The sequence below is a fragment of the Myotis daubentonii genome, chromosome 14 (genome assembly GCF_963259705.1).
Source record: "Myotis daubentonii chromosome 14, mMyoDau2.1, whole genome shotgun sequence".
NCBI lineage: Eukaryota > Metazoa > Chordata > Mammalia > Chiroptera > Vespertilionidae > Myotis > Myotis daubentonii.
The window spans coordinates 19,339,971-19,362,344 of NC_081853.1; the positions used below are offsets into that span (position 1 = coordinate 19,339,971).

The window sequence follows — 22,374 nt, forward strand, 5'->3', positions numbered from 1 at the left end:
AAAAGGATTTTTGACAATGAATTATAAATCCTTTCTTGGTCACCAGTGTGCATGACTGCTAAGTGGAATACAAAGTCCTTATTCAATTCATTGTGCCCACTCTGTAATGCTTTTCTATTTAATTACATTAAACTGCATTTTCTGTTAGTATCCCAGTCACATATTCAAAAAAAAAGGAAAGAAAGAAAAGAAAATGATGAATGTGGTTTGCTTGTGTGTCTTGTCTCTGGATCTGGTAGCCATAGCAAATTTGGCTCTTCTAGAATTGGATATCGTTGTCTGACAAGCCTCCAACGAGAAGCCTGCAGACCACTTCTTGGGTCCCTCCTTCATGATTTCTCTAAACCTGGTGAGGTCTATACAAGCCCCCTTTCTCCTTAAGCAAAAACAATCTGACCTCTTTTCCAAGGGAGTCTAAGACAGTCTTTTTCAAGGCAGGCTCCATTGGGATGCTGTTTTTGTTCTTGTTTTTGCTTTTTTTGTATTTGCTTTTTGAGGAAGAGTAGCATAAGATAACTTTTCCATTGTTGCTCCTACCTTTCATGATCGCAAGTTCTCAAATGCACTGTTGCTGAACTAGCATTTGCACTCGCCAAAGCACATCTGAATCATGGCTGTTCAGTACTTTCAGTGTAACTGATGTTGATCTAACAAATCTTGTAATTGCCTGCTCTATTCCATGGCCCATTTTGGTTAATGGGGTTCCAAAGGTTTTAGAAATCAGGCCTCGAACATGGGGACCTTGAAAGTTAGAATTCCCTTATTGACATCCTGTTCTATTTGATGTGTGATATTGTAGCACTGTGCCCTTGACTAAAAAGCCCAGGGACACATTAACTAAATGAATTCAAACAGCTAAAAAAAAAAAAAAAAAACAACCACTGGGGGTTGGGGGTGGGGGGAGGAAACACAAAACCAGCAGCTGCAGCATTTTAGCTCCCTGTTGGGGAATAACATAGAGCTCTGACGGGTGAGGAGGATGGGGCCAGTTTTTAGGAAGCCCCTGTTCCATTATTAAGTGTGTACCGCCCAGACTTCTGGGCCATGGGAGTGAAGGGCAAGCATTCTCTAGAGTAACCAGTCTACAGTGGGAACTTGGCAGCTATCAGGGTGATCTTTCATGGGTTTACAGGTTGCGTAGGGCCTCATTCTTAGCCTGGTTACTGTCTGAGACCAGCTTTGCTTACAAGCATTGAAGCTCATTTGAACACATGTGACTGGGATAATAAATGCCAAAGTACAGTTTAATGAAGACAAGTGTCATGTCTTTCAGTTCTTAATTTCTTCACCTTCAGCCCGTGAAGGGTGCGTTCAGATGGGCTTTTGTAATTGAAAGCAAAGTCTCCTAACATTCTTAAATTCCCTAAAAGCTATATCTGGTGGTGGTGTTAAAAGGCAGTTTGGCAACATTGGATCGCCTCATGTTTAAGGTGATGGTGTCTGTTCAAAAGTAGTTTCTACTCTCTGAACTCTCGTTTTTTAAAACTGAAACTCATAATCCTATTTCATGTATAGAGGTATTATTTAAAATTTGTCTTATTGTTTCATATAATTGTACATTTTTCAGTCAGCTTAGATGTGACTCATGACACAGACTGAATCTAAGAATTATCAGTAATTTTATAGCTTTAAGAGACTAAACTTTTATAAATAAATACCTTTCAAATAATTCTTTAGGGAAAATCAAAGAGTAAAATTCTTAGAATCTCGAGTTTTCCACTATTTCCCCAAGTCTCTCTACAGAGAATCTTTTATAAAAATGAGGTTTGGCACCAGTCCCTCAGCCCTCCCTTTGTGCAAGAAGTTGTGGCCAAAGGTGATTGCATTTTGGGGGGAAGTATTATGTTTTGTTCATTGTGATCATTTCAAATCCTAGAAAAGTCAAGTTGTTTTTCTTGCTTAAAAAAATGTCGTTTGGCTTCAAAGGTCTTTTGATAGGTGAGTTTTTGACATTTTGAAATTATTTTCTTCCTTTCACTCCTTTTGCCAAAAATACTTGTTTCTTGAAACTCTTCCTTAGCTAGCAGAAAATATTTTATCCTGTGAAGATGCACTTTGAAAATAAAGGAATAAAAGACTGTTCACAGAAATTCTGTACCACATTTAAAATGCTCCCTGTTAAATGAAGGTTTACGTGAGGACATTTGTGAGTGTGGAGACAATGACGACAATTGGCATTTTCTCATGTCAGCAGAGCCTGATTCTCCAGCCGTTCCTCCCTAAGTGCAGGCTGAGTGACCTGAACTTAGGTTGGCTTGGGAGGGTTTAGTTTTGACCTTTTTTTAACTTGTGTGAGATCTAAAGATGAAATATCAGACATTGTGATGGCTCTTAGTGGTTCGTCAGTCAAGCTCTAGCATGACCCATTCTTAGCAACAGTGGTGAGGCTAGAAGGGAGGAGGAGTAACTGGAAAATTCTTGCCATCCTCCCACAATCTGGAGAACCATGCTTTGTGATCAGGGCTGTGCACCTCATTTCCCTCCATTCCAGTTTCCCCATGATAGGCATATGAGTGTGGGCAGAGTGGAATGATGGCATTATTACTGCTCAATTAGAAACACAGTCGCAGAACTGGTCACTCTGAATAGCTTGCAATAACCATGACCTTGGAAAGGCTGTTACTGGAACTCTTTATTTTTACCTGAAAACATGCAGTATATTTATCCCAGGAAAAATAACTACAAGTAATAATATACTAAGTACTAATTCATCCAGAAATGTTGGGTTTCATATTTATAACTTTTTATTTTGTTCATTTTTGCAACAAAATAATTGCACTAATTGCTGTTGTATCATGCAATACTAAGGGTGCTTTATTCATTAGTAGTGCATGTGGGAGGTTTGTTATTACTTAGCTCATGTTGCATGTTAATGATGCATGTCTGAAATTTATTGTGTCCTTCAAGGCATGATGGGTGGCTATCCGCCAGGCCTTCCACCTTTGCAGGGCCCAGTTGATGGCCTTGTTAGCATGGGCAGCATGCAGCCACTTCACCCTGGGGGGCCTCCACCCCACCATCTTCCGCCAGGTGTGCCCGGCCTCCCGGGCATCCCACCACCGGGTAAGAACTTCATCCTCATTCACTCATTAATCTCATCTTTATGTTCTCTTTTTCCTACCTCAGCCAGTTGTTTTAGGAGGCACTTACTGCCCATTATGAGCAGGCCTTCCCACACTAAGAACCCCAGAGATGTCAGCAGGAGGGCCTATCCTGTGTGTGTAGATACCTAGCAGCAGCACAGGACACATGGCAGAGACCAGATTCAGCAGACCTAGGGGCAGGAGGCAAACTCTAAAATCACACAATTTAACGTGCTAAAAAAGTCAGACACAGCCTAGGAAGTCGTGACCTCTTTATGAGTAAATAAAATTTCTCAAATTTCTAGTTGAGAGTCACATATAAAAGCACTTTTTGCTACTGAGTGCAGTACTTCCTCTGATTCATTTCTTATCTCACAGAATCTCACAGTACAGGGTCCCTACTGTATCTCTTGCTTCTCAATCAGCACTTCTAAGGAATTGAAGTCACTAATGTGGAACTCGTCAGAAATCCTTCAGTCAGTCCTTTTAGGAACAAAAAGGAGGGAGGGAACGAATTTGCACTGAACTGGTTTTCTGTACCTGCGTTCCCTAAGAAGCATGACATAACATGTTAAAGAGCAACATAGTCCACTCTACTAACTGTAGACACTGGTTTGTCTGTGGACAGAAGCTCAGAAGTTATTTTACATAGAAACATAAATGAAGTCCAGCTTTAGCTACAGTGTTACTTTATAATTAATTAGTAAGTTGAAAGTTTATTATGAAAGGAAAGTCACAAGTTCCATATTAATTGTCATCATATTCAAAAGAACTGACTGACCCTTAGCTGTAATCTGATTGGAGGGATTGTGATTTTAAGACAACTTGGAATTGCATTTGGTCCATTATCCAAAATAAAAGCTAAAGACTCAGCCCAGATGATAAAATGTAACAACATGAGATTTTCTTACACAGTATTGGACCTACTGATCATAGGGTTATACAGAATTCCAAAGAATGCTTCAGAGGGTACACCCAGCAATATGCAGGGTGAGTAAACATGGTGGCTTGGCCTAGAGCCTCCAGCCACATTCTTATTACTGGAGACTTATAGTCATAACTCCAAAAAAGTGTTTGATCCAGATGTATCCAAAGAGGAAAATATTTGTGGGAGAACATGTTTCATTATGTAAATGGTGGCCTGTGTGTGAGTTGCTGTTGCAGCAGAAGTCAGTCATAAAATGGCTGTGCCCGTGTGGCAAATAGAATTGGCCTTAACTCAGTGCCTTCTCATCTTGGCAGAGTGTCTAACTGAGTCAGCAGACCAGGTTAGAGCTGACTTCTCAGTGGGAAACACAGCTAAGGCCAGAACTGTGTAGGTAGCAGATATCTTTGGTGGGTGTTGGGGCACTGCTGTTTGCCTTTTCCTCTTCAGATTTTAAATTGTATTTGAAAGGAGCAACACACCTGATGTAGTCAGGGCGACAGGGAAGAAACACTTTTAGTGCCTAAGTCCACACATTTCTGATCAGGCTTTGAGAGGAGAATTCAGTGAACTCCTCTGGGGCCCACATTCTCACCTGTGGCTCCCTAGCATGGCATTTGTAAATAGAGGAAGGAGAGGGGTCTGCTGATTTGTTTGTGCTGCTCTACAAAGATTGATACCAGCAGCTCAGGGAGGCCCACTGTGTTGTGGAATCTTAAGTCTGGTGAGTGTCTGGGAGGCAGGGGGTAGGGGTTAATAATATGTTGCAGCTTACCCACCACAACCTCTTCATTCATTCATAAATAATTATTAGGATCCTATCATGGTCATCCAGGTGTACCAACCCTTCTGAGTACTTGAAATATAAAAATCCCTGCTTTGAAAACAGAAAGCTTATTTTTACTTACTATTTTCTGTCTAGCAAATGTCTAATACCTCCTAGAAGTAGCATTTAGTAATTCTGAACCTTAGACTATTGGGCTGGTTCTGCCTGGTCAAAATGTTAACATTTTGAATCATAAGGAACTATATAGAATATGAAGTTAGCTCCTCTTGAGCCTTTTATGCAGCCAGTAGGATTTGTTTCAGGTTTAAACAACAACTCACCAGGATTTCTGTTGTAGTTTTTAATGAACCGGGTTTCTTGTATCTCTTTGTTTTGAGAACAGTAAATGGATGGTCCTAGATTATTAAAATAACCCTAGATACTAAATTTAGGACATCTCATTATCATCAATTAGTACCTGTGAGACAGAAATTGTTTATGAGGAGTCACCAAGAGTAATTTACAAAATTATTATCAGATACATATTCAAATATAGTAGGACCATATCTTTCTCTTTCCCTTCATTTTGCATTTGAAGTGATAGCCCTTTTCAAAGTGCTGTCTATCACTTTGAAAGTGTCCTCTCTCAGCCAACATTAGTAACTCCAGTCAGAACTAGAGGAGCTGGTGGCCTGTGAGGGGACATCAAGGATGTGCCACAGAGCTCATTTAACTATGCACTTGCACAGCCTCTTCCCTGTGTCCTATATCTTACCACACTGCTTTCTGCTGAGCCTGATTGAATGCCATTACTGCTGAACTTAAACACAGGCTCCAGTACAGGAAAATGTGTTGTCAGAAGAAAAATACCTTAAAAATATAGGTGTATTCTGAGTATAGATTACCTAGGGAAATACTAGAATTTTTGCAGGGTTCAAATAATTTCCAAGCCATGAATAACTAATACACATCTGACAAGTTGAACTAGCACTGTCAAGTACCTAGGAAACGATAGGAATTTCTGTTTGAAGGCTACATTCTGTGTTGGGTGCGTAGGGTTCCTATCCACAAAGACTCAACTGCAGAGAGATCCATAGGCTTGCATTATAAATGGCATAATTTCTTATCAGACAGTAGTTTTTTAGTCATGTCAACCAGAGCCTCTAATTGAGACATTGCATTCTGAATTACAGGTGTAATGAACCAAGGGGTGGCCCCTATGGTAGGGACTCCAGCACAAGGCGGAAGTCCATATGGACAGCAGGTAAGCCTCCCAGTTGGATTTTCTAGACTTGACAGAGTTCACATTATATTCTTTCTCAAAACATGTACTAAGTATTTTTTTTCCCTCACTGTGTGGTCTGCTCTTTCAGGTAGGAGTTTTGGGGCCTCAAGGACAGCAGGCACCACCTCCATATCCTGGCCCACATCCAGCCGGCCCCCCTGTTATACAGCAGCCAACAACGCCCATGTTTGTGGCTCCTCCACCGAAGACCCAACGGCTTCTCCACTCAGAGGCCTACCTGAAATACATTGAAGGACTCAGTGCTGAGTCCAACAGCATTAGCAAGTGGGACCAGACTCTGGCAGGTAAGGAGAGTCCTTCTCACTAAGTATGAAATCCACGGTTTGTTCAAGTCCTCTTGCTGCTATTGCCATATTATAGCCCAGGGAAAATACCCATTTTTTTTATACAAGTAAAATAAATGGTATATTTAAAACAAGCGTTTGAATCATCTTTGTATATTAACATCACACTTTGAAAAAAAAACTTTTGCTGAATCTCGAAGCTTAATTTTGTCATAAACATCACCGTCATCTTTTTAAGTATATTCTGAATTTTTTAAAAAAATTTTTTAGGCATTTGGACATTAAACATAGATGCATTTGAATAAATTAAAAGTTATTTCACCTCAATTTTTTTTGCGGTTAAAACTCACCTGAGGATATTTTTTCCATTGGTTTTTAGAGAGAATGAAAGGGGGGATTGGAGGGAGACACAGACATGGTAGATTGGTTACCTCTGGCACACCTGGATCATACGTACAACCCTAGTACTTGACTAGGAATTGAAACCAAGACCCTTCAGTGCACAGGCCAATGTTCCAACCACTGAACAACACCAACCAAGGCTCACCTCAATTTTTAAAAGAGAAAAACATATTAGAAAATATGTTTCTGTTAACCTATCAAGTTAGTCATTTAGTTCAACAGACTTATTCATTAAAAACTAAAAGAATTTGTTTCTACTCATTCTTTATTTCTAAACCAAAGTTGATAATTTGATTTCTTTTATAAGAGTAGTAGCTATGTTTTACCTTTCTTCACATTTACCTTTTTAGGAGTTTTTCTTCATATGGAAGTAATTATTAATTATCAGGAGTGGCTACAAAAAAATATTAATAACCTAATCTTTTAGGTGTTTGTACAGCTCTTTGGTGAAGTCATTATTATAAATTAGGTAATTTCTAAAATACAAAGCATAAAACAACACATCCCTAGTTAGGAAGTCTCATACCTACCTAAGTGAAGTAGTTTTCTAAAAACCAAGATGTCTAATAAAATTATATAAGAAATTTGCTTGGAAATATTCTGCAGACTTAAAATTTATAATATTAAATAAATCATTATGTTTATATGTTCTAATCTATCAGACCTTAGGACTGAGGGAAAATTTGTTACCTTAAAATTCCTATTTATATTCCTCTGTCTATACTTTAATTTTCAGCTCGAAGGCGTGATGTCCATTTGTCAAAAGAACAAGAGAGCCGCCTACCCTCTCACTGGCTGAAAAGTAAAGGGGCTCACACCACCATGGCAGATGCCCTCTGGCGCCTTCGGGATTTGATGCTCCGAGACACCCTCAACATTCGCCAAGCATACAATCTAGAAAACCTTTAATCACATCTATTACGTTTCTTTTATAGAAGCATAATGAGTTTTGTGGAATAGTAGCCACATAGTTACAGGGGGTGGGGGGGAAGAACAAAGGATGATAATTTTTATTGCATTTTACTGTACATCACAAGGCCATTTTTATATAAGGATACTTTTAATAAGCTATTTCAATTTGTTTTTGTTATATTAAGTTGACTTTATCAAATACACAAAGATTTTTTGCATATATTTCCTTCGTTTAAAACCAGTTTCATAATTGGTTGTATATGTGTAGACTTGGAATTTTATCTTTTTACTTGTTGCCATGGAACTGAAACCATCAAAGGTTTTGTCTTGGATTAGGGTTTTTTGGTTTTTGTTTTTATAAAAGAACAAACTGAAAAAATACACACACACACACACACACACACACACACACACACGAGTTTACAGATTAGTTTAAGTTGACAATGAAATGTGAAGTTGGTCCTAGTTTACATCTTAGAGAAGGGAGTGTACTTGTGTCTGTTTCATGTGCCTGAATATCTTAAGCCACTTTCCCAAAAAGTGTGTTACAGGTGAAGTGAAAGGTTGTTATTTAGGTTATATGTGTTTGGCAGACATGGCACATTTGCTCTATTAACTCAGAGGCTTGCTGCAGAAATCTGAAGTCAGTGCTGTGTATCCTTCTGCAGCTGGTGCGTCTCCCGGACACCTGGAGAGAGTACTTTTTCTTGTGCTGAGTTAGATGTTTATGGTGTCAGTTATTTTTATAGAACATGTGCACAACCCTGAATTATTCTTAGTCTTGGCAGGTAAGTTTAAGGGTACTTTTGATCTATGAATAATAATTCACAATTTATGCCTATACGTGTTAGATGATTTAAAAATTTTAAATCTCTTACATTGAAAAAAATATTTGAAGTTCATCTTGAAGAAAGCATTGAGGCGTCCATGGAGGTGATTTACTTTTCAGCATAATACCTAAACTAACAAAGGGCGTGCATCACTAGATATGAGCTGTATCAGAAGCCTAATTGTAAATGGGTAGACCGCCTGCGTATGCAAATGCTTTAGTATTCTTTGTTTCCTCGTCAGATGTGGCTTTCTTTTTTTCTAAGTTTCTTCGTTGTAATTCTCAACCAGAAATTTAAAACTTCCTAAAATATTTAAAATTCAGCTTGTGCTTTTAAATTTCAAGAGAAAGGCATCATAATTTAAGAAAATGCTCATGAAAAAGACCATTACGGACCCTAAACACTTGGGTTTGATGACCTTGTCTCATATGACCCTAAAATAAACATTTGGAGGCAGTGTATGATGCTCAGACAGGTAAAAAGCAGCAAATATGGAACAGTGTTTCTAGGGTTTTTGGAAACCTGCTTTATTGTAGCAAAGTGGTTGCCATTGTGGTTGACCTTCCACTGCTGTGTGTAAGTTGAAAGAGTGACTTTCAGAGGATACTTTTTTCTTTTAGTCTGGTATGACTCGATACCTGGTATTTCATTACCATTCTTATTAAATCATGGGGACAAAAGTGTGTAGAATGGATAAAAGTCTCTTGTATCTACATAGGAGGCCCTTGTAACTTAATTGCCTATAGTCAACCACTGGATCTCAGTTTGCATCAAGTATTTTAAATAATTCTGAATTTTAAAAAAAAATGTATTGCAATAGTATATCAGTACCTTATTGTTAAACTGAATCAGATAAAGAAATCTTCAGTTCCTGGTTATTTGGGCCATTGAATCATCATGGACTGTATAATACAATCAGATTATTTTATTTCTAGACATCCTTGAATTACACCAAAGAACCTGAAATTTAATTTTGGTTAAGTTATTTATTTATTTCATGCGTCCATTTTATTTCCCTTTTTAAGGTCTGGATGAGACTTCTTGGGAAGTCTCTAAAAACTTTACTGTGGGCTACATGGGGCATTAGAAGCCAGAGCACTCCTCCTCCGGACTCCTTCCCAGTGTCTGGAGGTGCTATCGGAACCACAGACCCGGCCAGGAGCTTCCCTGAGGCAGTACAGAGTTGGGCCAGGGGGCCACTGGGCAGGCCCTAATTAAGTTTTTCTTTAAAAAAAAAATAATTTATTTTAGAATCATGTCTTTCTGTATATTAACTTGGGGAATATCAGTTAATATTTAGGAAATTTGAGGTCAGCCATCTTCCAAAAAAAATTTTGCTCATTTAAAAAAGTACAAGTTAACTATACACCTTTTATCCATGAGTTTAGGAATTGTAGTGATATGGCTTAGAAAGCATAATGGCCTAAGTGTTTTCAAAATATAAGTTCATGTGGAAAAGAATTTTGTTTATGTGTGTGGAGGAAACCTATAGGTTTAAAATAATATGTCAGCCAACTGATTTAAAAGACCTTTAATTGTTTTGTTTTTGAAGCCACCCTTGTCTTCCTATGAGGAAGAATTGAGAGGGCATGCTTCTCTGTGTAAAACTCCAAATTGGTGGTGTTGACTTTTGAGCTTGAACATTTTCAGACTTGATTAAAACTTGGTTTATTCTAATTTCTGTATCAAAAGAGTTTTACGTGGTAACTAGTCTTATAACATGTATGTATTATATGTTTGTTCATCTAAAGCTTTTTAATCCAAATAAAAATGGAGTTTGCAAAGTGATTTGGATTAACCAGATTTGGTTGTTTGTTAAAGCTTGTCTCAGATGTTAGCTTCAAACGGGTTAACTCCTGCAAAGCTTGGTTTTGTGCTGACAGGGATACAGCTGCTAATTTAGGGGAAGAGCGCTCCTCAAAGTGTCCAGACACTGGTCCAGGGCTCAGGAGCATTAACACAAAGCCAAATGTAGCCACACTGCTGCCCTCAGGATGGGCAGAAATGCAGGTTTCAGTTAAAATTAAAGAGTTACTGATTGCAAAATAAAATAAAATTAAAAAAAGAGTTACTGATTGCCGAAGGTAAAGAAAGCATGTCCTAGATCAGTGATGGCGAACCTATGACACGCGTGTCAGAGGTGACACACGAACTCATTTTTTTGGTTGATTTTTCTTTGTTAAGTGGCATTTAAATATATAAAATAAATATCAAAAATATAAGTCTTTGTTTTACTATGGTTGCAAATATCAAAAAATTTCTATATGTGACACAGTACCAGAGTTAGTTAGGGTTTTTCAAAATGCTGACATTCTGAGCTCAAAAGGTTCGCCATCACTGTCCTAGATCATAAAGCCGTATAATCCGCTTCAAATAGTTGTTTGTGATCAGAAGAGATAAGTGTCCCAGGTATGTCTTTAACGTGCTTATAAGCTCTTAAAACATGACCACACTTTTAATAGAAAGTGTTGGTAAAATCAACCAACTGTTTTCCTCTAATATCACTTTGCAAATCCCTGTGATTCTGTTCTCCTAAGCTTAGGGCTATGCATACATCTTTGTTCATGAGTATATTTTGGATCAGTGATGTATAAAACATTCCAACTAAACACTATGAGCAAACAAATACTGCCAAGTATTACTCTATTTCTTTTTAGTTTGGAAATGTGCTAGGTCAGCTGAAGGAAAGTTTAAAATCTAACAGACTATTTCTAACCCAAAAATTTATGTATTCATTGGATTGCACATAAAATGGCAAGAAATTTCACATGTGTGAAGACTAAAAAATTGATAATATTCTAGGAGAGAAATCCTTTGGAAAGCCTCATGTTCCAAGTGCATTTTGTTTTAAAGAGAGGTTATTCAGTTGGAAAAAATCAAACTTACAAAAAGATATTAATGTAATTAATTTACATCAGAGAGATTAGGACCAAACTTCCAAAATAGGACTGCTAGATGAACAAAGTTACTATGTTCCTAACTTAGGTATTTTATCAGTTCAGATGATCAAGTGAAGCTCCGAAGCCCAAATTCTTTCCACAACACTACAGTGGAGGTAGATTTCTAGCAATAAATGCTAATTAGGCTTGTCATTCTAGATTGAGTATTGTGGGGGTTCTGTTGTTATAATTTTTGCCTTGTAGTTGACACTAGGGGGCACTGCAGTTCTACAATCGGCATATAAGAGCAATGCCTTTTTGTTGATCCTCACCCGAGGATATTTTTTCCATTGGTTTTTTTAGAGAGTGGAAGCAGGGGGAGGGTGGGGATGAGGTAGAGAGAAACATCTATGTGAGAGAGACATATCAATTAGTTGCTTTCCATATACACTCAACAGGGCTGGGGATCCAACCTGCAACCCAGGCACATGCCCTTGACCAGGAATCAAACCCGTGACCCTTTGGTGTTTGAGCCAATGCCCTAACCACTGAGAACACTGGCCAAGGTGCAATGCCCTTTAAATGTATTCAAGTGCTCTTAAATCCTTCCAGTGTCTGATGGGGTAGAGTCATATTCCTTAAGAAGGTTAAAGTTTTTTTGAGCCCTGGCCATATTGCTCAGTGGTAGAGCACCAGGCCTTTGTACCGAAGGGTCCTGGGTTCAATTCCTGGTCAAGGGCATGTACCTGGTTGCAGGTTTGTTCCCTGGCCCAGTTGGGGCATGTGCAGGAGGCAACTAATCAATGTGTCTCTCTCACATAGATGTTTATCTTTTATACCTCCCCCCCTCTAAAAATCAATGAGAAAAATATCCTCAGGTGAGGGTTAACAAAAAAAAAAGTTTTTTTGGTTTTTTTTGTGTGTGTTTTTTTTTAAATAGGTTTTATTGATTTTTTTTTTACAGGGAGGAAGGGAGAGAGATAGAGAGTTAGAAACATCGATCAGCTGCCTCCTGCACATCTCCCACTGGGGATGTGCCCGCAACCCAGGTGCATGCCCCTGACCGGAATCGAACCTGGGACCCTTCAGTCCGCAGGCCGACGCTCTGTCCAATGAGCCATACCGGTTTCGGCAACAAAAAAAAGTTTTTGAAGCAGAGTTAAAAAGAGAGCTTGCAACTTGGTTAACAAAGTTAATTTTTATGCTATAGCAGGGAAGGGGAACCTTTTCTGCCAAGGGCCATAATATCATTTGCTTAATAGAATTCACTTAATATAAATTTATGTTGCTATGAAAAAAGCTCAGATTTATTGGCAGGGCCAGACCAAATGATTTCTCGGGCTTTATAGGGACCAAGAGCCTGATATTCCCCATCCCTGCTCTATAGCATCCAAACTAATGTGCTCTGAAAGTATCTTCAATTTAACACAGTAATTGCTTTGCTAGTCTCGTTGCCTTGGAGTCAGAAATTAACCTGTCATCTTCAAAGGTTTGTTGCCCTTCAGTAAATTAGTGTGTGTGTGTGTGAATAAAACATTTTTTATTGATTTTAGAGAAACATTGATTTGTTCCACTTATTTATGCATTCATTGATTGCTGCTTTTAAGTGCCCTGACCGGGGATGTTGAACCCGCAACCTTGGCATGTTGGGACAATGCTCTAACCACCTGAGCTACCTGGCCAGGGCTCTAATATCCTATATAATAATAGCCTAATATGCTAAGTGTCCGACCATTTGACCAGTCACTATGACAAGCACTGACAACCAGGGGGCAGACGCTCCGACCCATAGGTTAGCTTAGGGTCTGGCCAATGGGAACTGAGCAAGATGAGCTGGACACATCCTGGAGTCCTCCCATGGTCCCTCCCCGGCCCAGAACGTACACCAGTGGGGTCTTTTGGCCTGATCCCCAGGCCAGGCCGAGGGACCCCCCCACCAGTGCATGAATCCGTGCACCTGGACTCTAGTATATATGCGTGGGGGGGGGGTGTATAAAAGCTCACCCTAATTGTGTTTGGCTCAGTGAATAGAGCGTCGGCCTGCAGACTGAAGGGTCCCAGGTTCAATTCTGGTCAAGGGCATGTACCTTGGTTGCAGGCACATCCCCAGTGGGGGGCATGCAGGAGGCAGCTGATTGATGTTTCTAACTCTTCCTCTCTGTAAAATCAATAAAATATATTGGAAAAAAAGAAAGCTCTAGGGAAGATCAACACAAATTTCAGACAAGTGATTCTAGGATGGAGTCAGGAAGGTGGACCAGGGAAGGAACCCACAGCAGATATAGAAGTTAGATTATTTTATTAGTATTTACAACTATTCTTTGTTAAAACGTGTTAAGTATTCTCTATATGTAGCAAATATTAAACTTCTAAATCGGGGGGTGGAGGAACATGGAATAAGGCCATAAAATTGTATCATACCACAATTTTCTTATGCTGCAGTCCAACCAGTGAAATGCCGGTGGTGAGATTCACCAGCAGTTCTTGAGGTGATGCAAGTGCACCTGAGAACCACCTTCCTCCCCCAGGGGCTGCTGACCGTCACTGGTCTTCACAGTCCATCTCTGGGCAGTGATTCTGAGTTTGCTTCAGGCAGTACTTTAATGAGATAATCAGTGGCTCTTTATACTGAATTGGTTCCAACATAAATGGACTAAAATTAGGAAAACAAATCCCTAAACAATTTAGAAAGAGTTGTGTTTGTGACAGAGATCATTTGCTTCTTATTCATGAAAAATAAACTTTTGAAACACGTGTTCTTTAATATGTAGCTATTTTCTTGTTTCAAAAGATGTAGAATGTGGCTCTCCAAGCATGGGAAGATGCCTTTGCATTTTCTATCAGCTAACCCAAACTTATTCTGGATCAAATTACAAAATCTCTACCAATAGACTGAGCCTATGATTTAGCCAAGTCTATGGTAGCTTTACACTGTGACGTTTACATTTCTTAGGGAAGGAGCAGCCTCTTTATTTAGCAGCTGTTTGAAAGCAGTATCTTCTATCACCGAGGTGTGCGTGAAGCCTGTCTCCCGCCCCAGTTCACAAGAGCTCCATCCAGCCCTTGCGTGTTAATGGAGCCTGGCAAGGGAAGGGTTTCACCAGAGCAAGTAATGTCTGGAATTCCCAGCACCCTAGCAAAATGTTTACAAAGTGGCAGCTGACAAATGTAATCTGCATAATTATCCTGGTTACAATGATCTTGTCTGCATTAAACAAATTTTACTTACGTCTTTTATGTCCATGATTAAATGTGAATTCTGCAAAAAAGTAAAGTAAGTTATAATTTTTTTCCCTTTAGAATTTCACCAAGAATTCAGGCTGCACTGAAAGGCATCCTGATTGATCCTTGAATTGTTTAGGAAATAGTTCCTGGACTAGATTCAGTTAATGGGTATGTTTTAGGAGGAAATAATTTTCACACAGGAAAGTAGGTATTCAAGCAGTGATAGGAAAACAAAAAAAGTTCTTTTTAAGGCAGTTCTGTGTAAGAGATCTGAAAAGTACATTTTTATTTGTATTTATTTTACAAATTGAGAACATTTTAATATATATATATGTATATATATTTTATTGATTTTTTTATAGAGAGGAAGGGTGAGGGATAGTCAGAAACATCGATCAGCTGCCTCCTGCACACCCCGCACCAGGGATGCGTCCACAACCAAGGCACATGCCCCTGACCGGAATCTAACCCGGGACCCTTGAGTCCGCAGGCCGACACTCCATCCACTGAGCCAAACTGGCTAGGGCGAGAACATTTTATTCTTGAAAAACTGCTCAAACTTTGGTTAAAAACAGCCAAGAGTCGGTGGCCTTTTTACCTGGGGCTGCTTTCATTCAGCCTCTCAGCCCCCACCCAGGTCAGTGGCAAAAATTGAGTGGCTTGACCAGTGTGGGTCTGGTGGCAAAAACACAAAACCCAACAGCTTTACTGCCAGAAAGAATGTAGCATCAATTGGGGGGCCAGGAGGAGGTCTGTGATTTTATTAATTAAAAGTGGCAAAATGGAGAGAAATGAACTAGGAAAACCTACAACATTGCTACCCTGATGTTGCAGTCCTGGTTTGGACAAGCAGTGGGTCAGTCAGATTTAACTGGGAAAATCTAAAATGAGAAAACCTTAGGCAACATAAGTCTCCCACAGAGCTTGCTGCTGGAGCTACCACGTGCCTGGGAAGGGACCATGCTATCTTGGCAGTGATTGACTGCACATGGCACAATGGAACTTTGGGGTGACAGCAGTATCCGAAAACTAGGTTTGAATTTGAATTGGAACATTTATAATGACTGAAATGTTGGTCATGATAGGAATTATACCTCAATGGAGCTGTGCTTTTTTTATTATTAAATCTTTATTGTTCAGATTATTACATTTGTTCCTCTTTCCCCCCCCCCCCCACAACTCCCCTCCTCCCAGTTCCCGCCCCACCCTCCGCCCTCACTCCCCACCCACTGTCCTCATCCATAGGTGCACGATTTTTGTCCAGTCTCTTCCCGCATCTCCCACACCCCTTTCCCCCCCCAAGAATAGTCAGTCCATTCCCTTTCTATGTCCCTGATTCTATTATAATCACCAGTTCATTCTGTTCATCAGATTATTTATTCACTTGATTCTTAGATTCACTTGTTGATAGATGGATGTTTGTTGTTCATAATTTGTATCTTTACCTTTTTCTTCCGCTTCCTCTTCTTAAAGGATACCTTTCAGCATTTCATATAATCCTGGTTTGGTGGTGATGAACTCCTTTAGCTTTTCCTTATCTGTGAAGCTCTTTATCTGACCTTCAATTCTGAATGATAGCTTTGCTGGATAAAGTAATCTTGGTTGTAGGTTCTTGGTATTCATCACTTTGAATATTTCTTGCCACTCCCTTCTGGCCTGCAAAGTTTCTGTTGAGAAATCAGCTGACAGTCATATGGGTATTCCCTTGTAGGTAACTGAGTTTCTTTCTCTTGCTGTTTTTAAGATTCTCTCTTTATCTTTTGCTCTTGGCATTTTAATTATGATGTGTCTTGGTGTGGTCCTCTTTGGATTCCTTTTGTTTGGGGTTCTCCGCGCTTCTTGGACCTGTAAGTCCATTTCTTTCACCAGGTGGGGGAAGTTTTCTGTCATTATTTCTTCAAATAGGTTTTCAATATCTTGGTCTCTCTCATCTTCTGGCACCCCTATAATTCTGATGTTGGTACGCTTGAAGCTGTCCCAGAGGCTCCTTACACTATCCTCGCATTTTTGGATTCTTTTTTCATTTTGCTTTTCCGGTTGGGTGTTTTTTGCTTCCTCGCATTTCAAATCATTGACTTGATTCTTGTGCTAATGGAGCTGTTTTTTAAAAAAAAAATATTTGGTCCTAGCCAGTTTGGTTCAATGGATGGAGCATCAGCCTGCGGACTGAAGGGTCCCAGGTTCGATTCTGGTCAAGGGCACATACTTCAGTTGCAGGCTCCCTGCCCTGATCGAGGGTGTGCAGGAGGCAACCAATCGATGTGTCTGTCTCACATCGATGTTTCTGTCTCTCCCTCTCCCTTCCACTCTCTTAAAAAAAAAAAAAAAAAAAGCCTACTGAAAAAAAAATCTACCATTAGTAACTGATTCAAGAAAAACTGTTCTATAATTTGTCTAATATCACAAAATAATATTCAGTACTCATTAAAGGTCATTATTAACCAGGTATGTACTTTTATTAGTTATTCTAGTAGGATATTGGCTATTACATAATTATATTCATTTTTCTTTTTATTTTAAAATAATTATTGATTTCAGAGAGCAGAGAGAGAAGCACCAATGATGAGAATCATTGATTGGCTGCTTCCAACACACCCCCTACTGGGGATCGAGTATGTGCCCTAAGGAAATTGAACCTTAACCCCCTGGTTCATAGGACCATGCTCAACCACTGAGCCACACCCACTGTGCTTCATTTTTCTTTTTGTAAGAACTAAACTGTTGTAGTCAACCATTAAAATGATATATCGTTTTCTTTTACTCAGACTGCCCATTATTGAATACAATGAAATGAGTTGCAGTAAAATACTACCAAATTGTCCAGTTTATTTTGGTTGTCAAGTTCAGTATATGACAAAAAAACAATTGAAAACTAAGGAATAGCTGTGGAAATTATAAATGTAAAGCTGCCTCTCTATGGTTAATAATTCACCTTTTGTTGAAGGTAGTCAGAATGAAATTAAACTGACTCCAATGTCTTTGTATCAGACACAACTCCTGATCCCTCTCCTTGCCAAATGTACAGGAATGCCATTTTCTGGCAACTAGAGAATGCAAATTCCAGATTAAATTGCCTGGCACGAACTGGGTATGTAAGAACGTTTTTATGCTTCAAATTTAATTCTCCCCTCGAATGTAGACTGCACAGAGATGTCACTGAGGTAGAACATATGGGCTGCAGTTTTCCAAGCATGTTCAAATTCTCCCATGCAGACCATAGAGCCTGGTGAACACCATGCATACGTGCATAGGAAAAGAGAAACTTGCTGGGATGTTAGCAATGTGTTGTATGTTGGGTTTTTTTAAATATTTTTTATTTATTTATTTTATATATTTTATTGATTTTTTACAGAGAGGGAGAGGGATAGAGAGTTAGAAAAATCAATCCGCTGCCTCCTGCACACCTCCTACTGGGAATGTGTCCACAACTAAGGTACATGGCCTTGACCGGAATCGAACCTGGGACCTTTCAGTCTGCAGACCGATGCTCTATTCACTGAGCCAAACCAGTTAGGCCTTTTTAATATTTTTTAATTGATTTCAGAGAGGGAGAGACAGGTAGAAACATCAATGATGAGAGTGAATCACCGATTGGCTGCCTCCCGCGCACACACACTGGGGACCGAGCCTGCAACCTGGGCATGTGCCCCTACCGGGGAATTGAACTGCAACCACCTGGTTCATAGGTCGACACTCAACCACTGAGCTATGCCAGCTTTTGGTTTTGTTGTTTTTTAATCACAGTTTACATTCAGTATTATTTTGTATTAGTTTCAAGTGTACAGCACAGTGGTCGATCATACACTTCACAAAGTGCTCCCCCAACACTAAGTGTATTTTTTAATGAATGTACATTTTTAAAGAATTTGAAACTAGAAAAATTTCATATTCACTTTATTGACTGCTGAAGTTCAGCCTCTGATGCTTCTTCCAGCCTTCTCTGATACTGTCTTTCTGAGGCTTTTCTCCGGTAGACATCATCTGTATTGAACAAAAATTTTACTTAGATTTTTAAGAAACTGAGGAATTAAAAATACTAAGATCTAAGTAATTTAACCAGTAGTATAGGTTGGTCACTATATCTGAATCTCAACATTAATGTTTTTGGGGCTATTTTGTAAATTCTCACCCAAGGATATTTTTCCATTTATTTTTAGAGAGTGTGGAAGAAAGGGGGAGAGACAGACACACTGATTGGTTGCCTCCCAGGAGCAGGATGGAGCCTGCAACAGAGGTACATGCCCTTGACCGGAATCAAACCAGGGACCCTTCAGTCTGTGGGCCTACACTCTATCCGCTGAGCCAAACCAGCTCATGCTCAACATTAATTCAATGCCAAAGTAATTTAAAACATGAGTTAAATATGGCTATGTTAATGAAGTTCTGGACTTCAATAGCAGGGTAAGAGTTGGTATCTTCACTCTGGCTGGTGTGCTCAGGGGTTAGAGTGTTGACTTGCATATTGGAGGGTCTGGGGTTCGATTCCCGTCAAGGGCACATACTTTGGATTCAGGTCCAATCCCTGGCCCTGGTCAGGGTGCTTGCAGAAGGCAACCAACCACTGTGTCATGTGTCTCTGTCATATCAATATTTCTCTCTCTTCCTCCCCACTCCTTTCCACTCTCTAAAAATCAATGAAAAAAAATCCTCTGATGAGAATTAAAAAAAAAAAAAGTATCTTCAAAGACAGGATCATATCCTAGCATACCTCTTAGCAATGATTTAAGATTTTAAAACTTCCCTCACTTCCGTATCCCCCACAATTTCTACTCTCGAAATCATCCTTCTTAACTGAAGCATGGCCCCTCAAAGGCACTTGCCCAGCTGTGGCTCTGCTGCTCCCTCTCCCACACCCAGGAACTTGGGGTGGGGAGCTGAGGTCAGCTTCCTTGTTCTCAGCTGCTGCTTTCTGGACTTCTGATTCGCCACCCTCTTCCTTCAGGGCTCGTGCCATTTGCCACCGTCTTCTCTGCACTGGTACCTGTTCTCCATCACTTCCTTTTCAGTCACTGAAAACAGCATCTAGCTCTGGCTCCTTGACCCTATCCTGTCCCAGGCAGCACCCCTGTCCCCTTAGGGATAAAGCACTAGCCTCCCTCACTTCCCTACCTTCCCCACACAACTTCTGCCACCCACTGGCGCTGTTCCTATGAAGCCATCCGTCCATTCTGCTCTGACCATCACCTCTACCACCTTTCTAGCCCTTCTGTCCTTGGACCTTTGCCAACTTCTTCCCCTGAGTACCCTCCCTCCGCCCCCACCCCTCCTTCTCTCTCCCTGCCCAAACCAGCTGAAATTCCCTCTCTGATCAATAACTTCTTGACACACCTTCAAAGCCCCAACCACAGAATAACCCAACTTCCTTCTCCATGCCTCACTGCTTGCTTTGCCCTGTGGGGCCAAACTGATGCATCTGACTGGGTCCACTGTGACGCCTGACAACCGCTTCCTCAGCCATGACCCGGACCCTTCTTCAACCACCCCCAAATGGCATGAACTTTCTCCCAGAGAAAAATCAGCAGAGAACTCTTCCAGCTACCTTTCAAGGGCTACTCCTACTGCCCTGCTCTGATCCCATCCTCTCCCACCTAAGGGCTGAGGCATCTCCAGTGGGGGACCCTCTGCCTTGTTCATTATATCCTCTCATCAGTGCTCATTAAATACTGATGAATGGATGAACAAAAAGACTAAATAAAAAGCGCTAAAAAAAATTTTTTTTTAAATGATTGGCAATTCACAAGAGATTGTTTCTGGAGGGACAAAGCAGAGCGGGCCTGGGGGTTGGGGAAGTCTCCCCAGGAGACGAACTAGCCTGTGCGGAGCTATAATGCTCAGCAAAGCAGCGCCCGGCATTCCGTTCCCAGTGCTGGGCCCTGGTGCCAATGACCTGCCTGTAAAAACAGTGGTAATCAGCTAAGCGGGCAGACCAGCTACCTCCAGGGTTTGGACTACAGAGCCCCGAGAGGACTGGCCAGTTAGCAGGAGTTTCCATGAATGCCCAGGTTCCTACCCCCGTCTACCGTGCAGTGAGCAAGTCTGTCCCCGAGACAGGACACCAGCGGGCTGGCGAGGAGAGCGTCCTGAGTGGAGTCCCGTGCAGTCCCTTCAACGTGTGAGCAAGGTCTCAGGGTTGGACGCCGAAGCGCCTTTGTTGCCCCGCTTACAGGAGACCCCGTGAGCCCGGGCGGGTCTCCAGGGCCCAGTGAATGGAACCGCACTTGCCCTCCCGACGCGGAAAAAGCAGTTCAGCGCCGAGTGGAAGGAGTGGTCTGCAACCTGGGAATGACGACCTCCCAGGGGAAAAGGCCCCATGCCACCTCCTGCCTTCCTGAAATGAAACGGAGGCTGCTGCATGCCCACTTACAGAAGGTCTCCTTGCCCACGCGCACTTTAATCATGATCCACTCCATCGTTCCTCCCAGGACAAAAAAGAAGGGCAGAAACCTGTAGACGCCGAGTCGCTGCTTTCCGGGCACCCACTGCAGAACCCGCCTCACCTGGGCCCTGGAAAACATGCCCAACCGAGGTCGCGGAGAGGGGTGCGGAGAAACCAGGGCCGACGGGAGCTGCCTCAGCCCCTGGCCTGAAGCGCCCGGGTGGCGGCGAGGCCGTCCTGCCTGCCCTTGCAGAGTCCAGCGGTCGAGTTCACCGCGCCATCGCCACCCGGTCTCTGCTCCCGGCGGGTAGATCTGCAGGAGCCCAGCGCGGAGCTCCGGATCCACCAATCAGAGCACGGCAAGGCGCGGGGATTCGCCAGTAGAATGCGGCGGAGTGCGCGTGCTCCGTGAGGCCGAGCCGGAGGGGAGCTCGCGCAAGCGTCTCGGCTCCGGAGGCGGGGCGGGGCGGGGCTGGAGGCGGGGCTGGGGGCGGGACCTCCCACGTGGCGACGGCCGGCGGGGACCCGGGCCTCCCAGTGAAGCTAGTGCTGGGAGTCGGCGGCCGTCCCCCACTCCCCTACCCGCCCTCCTCCCCACCCCCGCTCTGCCACCGCCATCTTTTCCTTTAAGTCCTGATGGAAGTGATGACCCTCTGATGGACTAAGCGTGTGCTGCACCGTAATATAATTGCAATTACGCAACGCCTTGCATTTATTTCGGAGTCCGTGAACGGTGACCAGACTTCTAAAAATAACAGAATTTAATATGCCTTGTTGAAAGCTGAACTTGGTCATCACAACAAAAGTCTAGGTAAGCATTTTGCGACAAGCAACCCTAAAATTAATGAAAAGCTTTCCTGTGTGGGGCACTTACCGTTATGAAGGGACTTGTACGTGCTTTTGATACATCATCTCACAATCATAGAAGAACTAATGGTTCAACACGGATGGGCTTTGATAAACCACATCTCTGCCCCGCACAGTCCCTTAGTCTGTGCCTCAGTTCGCTACACAAAATGGGGACTTTCCTCTGATGCTGTTAGGATTTAGAGATAATACAAATAAAGCCTGAAGTATAACTGATCAATTAGATTAGCTGCAATATGATGATGATGATTTATAGAACCCTTGCTCTTTCTATGTGTTCCGAAGCCTACTGGACCTCGCCTCTATTTTCATCATCTCCTTTTCCAGACGGAGAAGTGAGGAGTGGAGGTTAAGCCAGGCAGATGCGGAGATCTGACTTGAAGGCCTTCACTCTTGCTGAGGTCTAATAAGGCTGTCACCTCATTACCTCTGAGAAGGGAGACAACTATTAGACAATCAAAGAAAATAAAATGAAAACTAAGACCCAAGAAGAGAGTTTGGTGATATAGGCACAAAATC

General features: G+C 41.5%; 2 protein-coding genes across 39 annotated transcripts in view; one reads left to right on the forward strand and one right to left on the reverse strand.

The window, feature by feature from the left end:
* Nucleotides 1–10,296, forward strand: part of PBRM1 (polybromo 1) — a 126,230-nt gene extending 115,934 nt beyond the window's left edge. For 27 of the 38 annotated variants that reach the window (XM_059663326.1, XM_059663328.1, XM_059663314.1 and 24 more), the window contains 4 exons: nucleotides 2,908–3,063; nucleotides 5,968–6,038; nucleotides 6,148–6,364; nucleotides 7,503–10,296. In XM_059663326.1, the coding sequence (XP_059519309.1) occupies nucleotides 2,908–3,063; nucleotides 5,968–6,038; nucleotides 6,148–6,364; nucleotides 7,503–7,675 (617 nt within the window). In that variant the 3' untranslated portion in view covers nucleotides 7,676–10,296. The remainder of the gene's footprint in view (nucleotides 1–2,907; nucleotides 3,064–5,967; nucleotides 6,039–6,147; nucleotides 6,365–7,502) is intronic. The other 11 variants (XM_059663334.1, XM_059663343.1, XM_059663337.1 and 8 more) reach the window with 1 other exon arrangement.
* Nucleotides 10,297–18,489: 8,193 nt separating this feature from the next.
* LOC132215316 (ubiquinol-cytochrome-c reductase complex assembly factor 5) lies at nucleotides 18,490–21,331 on the reverse strand. The gene is made up of 2 exons (XM_059663376.1): nucleotides 20,977–21,331; nucleotides 18,490–18,593 (listed from the first exon to the last, which is right to left on the reverse strand). Exons 1-2 carry the CDS (start codon nucleotides 21,125–21,127, stop codon nucleotides 18,502–18,504), a joined length of 243 nt encoding a protein of 80 aa, XP_059519359.1. The 5' UTR covers nucleotides 21,128–21,331; the 3' UTR covers nucleotides 18,490–18,501.
* Nucleotides 21,332–22,374: the final 1,043 nt, after the last annotated feature.

What these genes read in the sequence shown, in the direction of transcription:
- LOC132215316 (XM_059663376.1), bottom strand. Translation starts at nt 21,127, where the DNA reads ATGTTTTCCAGGGCCCAGGTGAGGCGGGTTCTGCAGTGGGTGCCCGGA. An exon ending in CGTGGGCAAGGAGACCTTCT is followed by an intron (nt 18,594 to 20,976) that starts GTAAGTGGGCAT and finishes TGTTCAATACAG; the next exon opens with ATGATGTCTACCGGAGAAAA.